Genomic DNA, 8,644 nt, shown 5'->3' on the forward strand with positions numbered 1-8,644 from the left:
GAATAACACTTCTCTGCGAGAGGCCCGATATATCCTGAGCCTTTACACATCAATCTGAAACAATAATTCAAAATACTGATGAATTTAATCAAGAATAATGCCAGACAATTGTCAACACACATAACAAGCAGACGTGGATATGTGTATTGCAAAAACAATGGATAGACGATGTTTGAATGAACGCTTATCCATTGTGGCTCTAACTTACACTTAAACTTTTTTTCTATTGTTCAAAATTAAAGCATTTACTTGATTAAAAGGTGATTTAATAGTCTATGTTTTCGTGTTGTCATGTTCAACGATGCAATAACATATCAATAAAATTAACAGTACCAATTTTCTTGCACCAGAAGCGCATTTCGACAATACATGTCTCTTCAGCGATGCTCGTGGCCAAAATATCAAAGTTCACTATTAATCAGTCAAAAAATACAAATATAACATAACATAAAATAAAAAGGTGCACATCTTCATAACCTAGAATATATTATCCAAGACTATACTGTAGCATATGGGGTAAGCTTACATAAGTATCAGTACAACCACTTGTTTAGAGTTGACGTGAAAAATGTTATGCCTTCATCAATACACCTTATCGCTATTTGTCCGACATTACTGGATATCACACAGGTTCCCGTAAAATTTTGACGTCATAAAACAAAACATCTGACGCCACAATGGAAAAGTGATTGTTGTTTGCGTCAAAAGGTCGAGCGGCCGGGTCGGCCGGCCGAGTAGTCTTATAGCGATCAGGTGTATTATCTTTTGAATCTAAGTAGTTTTTTTTAAGAATATTTACATAATATACTACCTTATGAAGCGTTCAACAAAATCGAAATTACAGGGTAATGGATTAAAAAGTACAAAATCTGCATTTAAAGACCTGTAAAATAGATCGCATGTCGTCAAATTACAAAAACAAGAGATTAATAACTTTGATTACAGTCAATATATTGATTTATGAAGGTTTACAAATACGAAGGTTGATTCGCGCCAATTATTAAAAAGAAAAGAATTTAAATAATTAAAACTTTTATAAATATGGACGTCATGTCTATGCTATTATAATGCATGTTAAAATTAAAATAAGGAGTGTTATTGGAATTACGACAACTAATCAACTGAGATCGAATTACGTGGATTTTAGCCACTATATGTCAACGTATGCAGTAAGTTTAAATTTGTACTTAATTTTTTATCAAGAAATTTTATTTTGATTTTTTTTGAAAAATTACGGATTTTCAATTCCAGGTAAAATAAGCAATGAATGCAATACAAAAATGTAAATTAGCCGGAACAATTGTGTATTATCAATATTGATATAAAACAATGTTGACAACTTGTTACCCTTCTGGAGCACCTGATATTATCCCAGTTTATAGTGGAGTTTGTGGGTTTTTTTCAAATAACTATGTACACCGCTACTTTAGTACAAGAAATCTTGATTTTAATTCCTAAAGATGCATATAAACTTTACATATGTTAAGCTGTATATTAACTGAATAGCTTTTAAGCTGTATATAAACTGTAATCTGTAAAACTAAATATAAACTGTGGATATATCGTATCACACAAGATACAGTGGTAGAACCTGTATGACTAGCCTATACAGATTGAAAAATGTGCAATTAATGTACATTTTTTACAGAGTTGTAGTTTATATACAGCTTTAACAACTACAGTTTATATACAGCTTTAAAGATGTACACTTAATATGCATCTTCAGAACTGTATATCAAGATGGCTTGTACTTAAGAAGCTGTGTAGGTCTTGTTTATTATTTGTCTGTTTGTCTTTTTTTTTAATAAATGGCGTTGTCAGATTGTGTTCGATTTTTCAGGTTGAGTGTTCTTCTGGTATCTATCACGCCTCTTTTACTTTTTCTTTTCCCAGGCATAGATTACCTTAGCCATATTTGGCAAAATTTTTGGAATTTTGGATCCTTAATGCTCTTCAATTTTGTACTTGTTTGGCTTTATACATATTATGACATGAGCGTCACTGATGTCTCTTATGTAGACGAAACACGCGTCTGGCGTACTATAGTATAATCCTGGTACTTTTGTTAACTATTTACACCACTGGGTCGATGCCACTGCGGGTGGACGTTTCGTCCCCGATGGTATCACCAGTCCAGTAGTCAACACTTCGGTGTTGACATGAATATCAATAATGTGGTCATTTTTATAAATTTCCTGTTTACAAAACTTTTGAATTTTGGGAAAAACTAAGGATTTTCTTATCCCAGGCATTGATTACTATAAGTCCCCGAGGGTATCACCAGCCGATTAGCCAGTACTTTGGTACTGACATGAAAATACAGATTTTTTTTGGTGTTATTAAAATTTGCTTTTACAAAATATTAGAAATTCTTATAAATTAAAGAAAAAGAAAAAGAAAATACTGAACTCCGAGGAAAATTCAAAAAGGAAAATCCAAAAAGGAAAATCCAAAATCAAAAGGCAAAATCAAAAGTCCAAACACATCAAACGAATGGATAACAACTGTCATATTCATGACTTGACACAGGCATTTTCTAATGTAGAAAATGGTGGATTGAACCTGGTTTTATACCTAGCTAAACCTCTCACTTGTATGACAGTCGCATCAAATTCCATTACATTGTCAACAATGTATGAACAAAACAAACATGCTCAAAGAGTAAAAATGTCAAAAATAGGGGTGCATCAGTCAATATTGTGTTTTCATCTTAATATCACTATAAAAACAATAAATGTAACGAAGAACCACAAAAAAGGCATACATCAAATTTAACATACTCATTTTGCCTTTCTTATACGACTTAATTTTTCTATGTAAAGTCTACCCGTAAAGGATAGAAGGTTTTCATTACTGGTGTAAAATTGCGCGTTTAAAATTCGCACAGGTAGACATAAAAAAAAAAATTGTCGTTCAACAAATGACGGTATCATCTTGTATTATTTGTAAAGTTGATACGCAATATTTAACAACGAGTTCTGGGTATCTTTCGATGAACTTTTTTAGAAAAAGGACGAGACGTTCTTTGACATACCCCTAGTTAATCAACTTTCTGCTCAGACACTGGTGACGTTTTACAAAGTCTGAATAGGAGCTGCGAGCTCTTGAATACCTAATAAGTTGGGAAATGTATAATCCATTAGTAGGTGAAGTTGGTATATTGCTACTAATGTGAAGGAAATTGATAATTTCAAAATTAAAATCGTCTCGTGTGTCATAGATTCTGGTACTGATATGACTGTGTATGTCAAACTCGAGGTATAAGTCTAAAAATGAGGCGGAGGAAGCCGTGTCTGTGGTCTCTTTAATTTCTAGTTCTGCTGGGTATATTAATGAAACACAATCAGAAAAGTTCGGATTGTTAATGGAATGAACATCATCAATATATCTGAAAGTGAAATAAAATAACCCGGCTTCTTTGATCTTCTTGTTTTTGACAAGTGTCTGAAGGAACTCCGATTCATATGAAAATAAGAAGATGTCGGCAAGAAGAGGCGCAAAGTTCGTTCCCATTGGAATGCTGACAATTTGTTGAATAAGTCAACCTCCAAATTCATCTCATTCATGCAAGGATCCGATTCCTTTGACGGATTTAGCTATACTTTTTGGACCTTTGGGATGACAGCTCTTCATCTTTTATATAAGCTTCGGATTTCAAATATTTTGGCCACGAGCATCACTGAAGCGACATGTATTGTCGAAATTCGCATCTGTTGCAAGAAAATTGGTACCGTTAATTTTATTACTTCCACTGGGTCGATGCCTCTACTGGTGGACAATTAGTCCCCGAGGGTATCACCAGTTCAGTAGCCAGTACTTCTGTACTGGCATGAAAATACGGATGTTTTGCGTTATTAAAATTTGCTGTTACAAAATATTAGAAATTCTTATAAATTAAGGAATGTATCTCCCTCATGCAAGGATCTGATTCCTTTCACGGATTTCGCTATACTATTTGGACAGCTCTTCATCTTTTATATTCGGGTACGTCTATGCTGTATTGAACTTGGCATCATGTATTCGGGTTTAGTTTTCTGTGATAAGTTAATACTTCAGTTTCATTATGAATTTCTTTCACATTCATTTGTTAAAATTAACTGTTTGCAATAGCATGAATCGTTCTATATAATAGTGTTCTTATCCCGGGCATAAAAACGATGCCGTATTTGGCAAAACCTTTTCAACTTTTGATCTTCAGTGCTGTACAACTTTGTACTTTTTTCACTTTCGATCTTTTATATCTGGGCATTATGTATTCGGGTTTAGTTTTCTGTGACAAGTTAATACTTCAGTTTCATTATGAATATCTTTCACATTCATTTGTTAAAATTAACTGTTTGCAATAGCATGAATTGTTATATATAATAAGAATGTTCTTATCCCGGGCATACGAACAATGCCGTATTTGGCAAAACCTTTTTAACTTTTGATCTTCAGTGCTGTACAGCTTTGTACTTTTTTCACTTCCAATCTTTTATATCTGGGCGTCACTGGTGAGTCTTGTGTGAACAAGACGCGTTTTTGGCGTATTGCATTTTAAACCTGATGCTTTTTGTTGTCTATTAATCATGCTTTTCTTTGTCTAATATGTTCTCCTTTTTATTTGTATTGTAGTCCTGTAATATTATGTTGTCATTTCAATGTTATATTTAACTTTGCCATTAAAGTGCGAGGTTTGGCATGCCTTAAAACCAGGTTCAACCCACCAAGTCAGGAATATGGCCATTGTTATTATATTGTTCGTTTCTGTGTGTGTTGCATTTTAACGTTGAGTCGTTTGTGTTTTCTCTTATTTTTGAGATATTGAGATAAGACGTGGCACGGTACTTGTCTATCCCAAATTCCTGTTTTTGGTTTTGATGTTATATTTGGTATTCTCGTGGTGTTTTGTCTGTTGCTTGGTCCGTTTCTGTGTGTGTTTCGTTTCGGTGTTGTGTCGTTGTTCTCCTCTTATATTTAATGCGTTTCCCTCGGTTTTAGTTTGTTAACCCGATTTTGTTTTTATCCATGGATTTATAAGTTTTGAACAGCGGTATACTACTGTTGCCTTTATTGATATAAGCTTCGGATTTCAAATATTTTGGCCACGAGCATCACTGAAGCGACATGTATTGTCGAAATGCGCATCTGTTGCAAGAAAATTGGTACCGTTAATGTTATTACTTCCACTGGGTCGATGCCTCTACTGGTGGACAATTAGTCCCCGAGGGTATCACCAGTTCAGTAGCCAGTACTTCTGTACTGGCATGAAAATACGGATGTTTTGTGTTATTAAAATTTGCTGTTACAAAATATTAGAAATTCTTATAAATTAAGCAATGTATCTCCCTCATGCAAAGCTCTGATTCCTTTTACGGATTCAGCTATACTTTTTAGACCTTTTGGCTCTTCATCTTTTATATGAGCTTTGAATTTCAAATATTTTGGCCACGAGCATCACTGAAGAGACAAGTATTGTCGAAATGCGATCTGGTGCAAGAAAATTGGAACCGTTAATTTTTATTACCTTAGACATATTTGGCAAAAACATTTGGAATTTTGGATCCTCAATGCTCTTCAACTTTGTTCTTGTTTGGCTTTATACATATTTCGACATGAGCGTCACTGATGTATCTTATGCATACAAAACGCGCGTCTGGCGTACTTAATTATAATCCTGTTACTTTTAATAACTATTTACACCACTAGGTCGATGCCACTGCTGACCGACGTTTCGTCTTAGGGTATCACCAACCCAGTAGTCAACACTTCGGGGTTGACATGAATATCAATAATGTGGTCATTTTGATAAATTTCATGTTTACAAAACTTTTGAATTTTTGGAAAAGCTAAGGATTTTCTTATCCCAGGCATAGATTACCTAAGCAATATTTGCGAAAACTTTTTGGAATTTTTAAAGAACAATAAATAATACGGTATTTTTTAGCTGTAGAATTTCATCTCATCTGGTGGAGAGTTATCTCATTGAAAAATATATCCCATCTTTTTTTATTTTTACATAAAGCAAGCAAATCGTGTCATTGGAAACTAATAACTTATGGCAGACTAGTTCAAAAAAATTAAGGGTTCGTGTGGTTGTTTTTGAGAAATAAGCAATTTAAAATATTGCGGGAAATGATTCTCTGTTGACTTTTCATACATTTAACATTTGGCAATTTTTTTCTTTCAAAAACAATGAAAAAATAACCAGGATTTCAATTTTTTTTTCAAATACGCCTTTTTGTGATATAATTATGGAAAGAAAAGTAGGGGTAAGTAGGCAAAACATTCTAATGGAGCGATCATACTCAATATAAACTTAATGGTATATTCCTTATATCTTGTCTTTTATACAATATATTTCAGATCATACAACTAGCCGACTGTTTCAGCTATGGTATTGGTAAAAAATTATTCAAATGAAATCTTATATGTAAAGGCTACTCGACATCACGATTTGGCAGTTCAAAAAAGGATTGGATTTGAAGTACACACGTATGGTGAAGAAAGAGGAGCACATGCAAATAAGGAAACTGAATGGCATTGTGTACAAAATAATGGCTACACCCAAATTGCACCTAAGAGCGTATTACAGTTCAGCCCAGTAGACAATACAACTATCTATATAACAATAAAAGCGCAAAAACAAGTAATTTGTGATAGCCTTCCTCTTCGGAACAAACGCGATATCGTTGTAAAAATCAAAGGTGAATTAGTGTTTGCTCAGAATTCCAAAAAGAAGAAACAAATGATATATAGATACAACATAAAACCAGAATGTAAAATAGAAGCTGATAATGATTTACAGGTAAAAATTGAAGACATTGAGTGGGAATATAAACAAATGCAGGCGGAAACCGCACAAAATGCCGAAAAGAGGACAAACAATTGGGAAACAAATCGCATGTACCAGTTGATTTTTAAAACTCGCAACTTTCAAAACCGATATGATAATAGGGTCCATCATGGTTGCAGTGAGCAAATATGCCATAAGGTCAGGCCAGCTTTCTATTGTAAAGAGAAAACAACACGCATTGGAATAATTGCCATAAGCGACAGAAATTCTGCAGATTTTGTCAGATCCTTGATTTTTGAATTAGAACAAAATCGCGATATAAATGTTAGATATTTCAAGGTTGAAAGGGATGATTATATCAACAAATTCAAGCTCCATGTTTACGAAATTCAACTGGATATTGGACATCTCGATGAACAGAACCTAAGAAAATTGCATTGGCCAGAAGAAGTTGCCGAACATTATCAGTGGGAATAGATCAAAACATTCATAACAGTAAAAAATCTTCTTTTTATTTATATCTTTACAAGATTGATCGTTTATATAAATATACAGTGCTAATTTCCATTGTTAAACTAAAGCGTACATTTTAGATTAATAAATTGAATGAAAACTACGGTTCCTAATTTGTTCATTGGGATTAAAGATTCGGTATGTGTCATTATTTTCTTCTGTTTACAACTCTGTCTTGTATTGTTCTGGTCGTACTATTTCAAATATTCAATTCCATGACTGTATCATGTGTTTCCATAAGTTTACCATAGTACTATCATATGGTTGGGTTAAACATTAATGGTAAACCCTAGTTTTTAGTGTTTTAATGTATAATCTTATTGACATAACTGCACGACTCGATTCTAAATTATATGTGGTAAGATAATCGTTGCAAAGAATCCTGCTCAAACTTTAGTGAATGACGGGTTTAACTTTGCATTGTTGCAACGGTTTATATTCTTTGTTGAAGGCAATTGTAGTGACCTGGAATACAAGTACCATTCAATTGAGTTTAGATATATGTCTTGTGTTTCTATCTATGCTCTAGGTTTGCTTTATTTTGCATGTGTAGTGCAGCATGACATAATACATTGTTACGTGTACCATGATGAGCTTTCGTGCAAGACTGCTGTGTGTATTTTTTACATGGAACATTTAATCAGACTTTGACTTTTTGACTCCTGACCTACATGTATGCACGTTGGGTGTGTTATCATGTTGCAGTGTGTTCCTCGGTATATTTCCTTGATCTCAAAATATAATTTTCAATTGACCTTGCTTCTGAATATGTGGCATGTAGATGTGTAGTCATAAAATGATGAGTCTATTGGCACGAGAAACTTCGTGTGAGCTTGACCTTTGCCCTCAATGTAAAACTTGTATATTTTGTATGAATTAAATGGAGAATTAACTGTATGATTGGCACTCGTACTACATCTTCTAAGATATATTAGATATATAGATATATTGTTAGTTTTCTGTACCACAATGACCCTTTTCTCAAAATCCGCTTTGTGGGTTTTTTTACAATGATCTCTTGACCAGACTATGACTTTCTGACTCTTGACCTTTGCATATTGGATGTGTCTTCTGGTATGACTACCTTGACGGCAAGTCAGATGTCTCCGGTTTTTGTTAGTCTTGTATGTTTTTAATTGTAAGTTTATTTTATTATTTGGAGTTTGAACTGGAACACATTTTGTTAAGGGCCATCTGAAGACCGCCGCTGGGCGAGTGAATTTCTCGCTTTATTGAAGATATAAAAAAGAAGATGTGGTATGATTGCCAATGAGACAACTATCCACAAAAGACCAAAATGACACAGACATTAACAACAATAGGTCAACGTACAGCTTTCAACAATGAGCAAAGCCC

At 33.8% G+C, this 8,644-nt stretch overlaps 1 protein-coding gene across 1 annotated transcript; it reads left to right on the forward strand.

Annotated features, from left to right (window-relative positions):
- The first annotated feature begins 1,076 nt into the window (after positions 1-1,076).
- LOC134694798 (uncharacterized) lies at positions 1,077-7,295 on the forward strand. Its single transcript, XM_063555859.1, has 2 exons — positions 1,077-1,169; positions 6,346-7,295. Exon 2 carries the CDS (start codon positions 6,374-6,376, stop codon positions 7,250-7,252), a length of 879 nt encoding a protein of 292 aa, XP_063411929.1. The 5' UTR covers positions 1,077-1,169; positions 6,346-6,373; the 3' UTR covers positions 7,253-7,295.
- The last annotated feature ends 1,349 nt before the right edge of the window (positions 7,296-8,644 follow it).

This window comes from Mytilus trossulus, chromosome 13 (assembly GCF_036588685.1).
Source record: "Mytilus trossulus isolate FHL-02 chromosome 13, PNRI_Mtr1.1.1.hap1, whole genome shotgun sequence".
Taxonomy (NCBI): Eukaryota; Metazoa; Mollusca; class Bivalvia; order Mytilida; family Mytilidae; genus Mytilus; species Mytilus trossulus.

Bases quoted from the DNA above. Each gene is read 5' to 3' on its own strand.
- LOC134694798 (XM_063555859.1), top strand. From the start codon at position 6,374: ATGGTATTGGTAAAAAATTATTCAAATGAAATCTTATATGTAAAGGCT.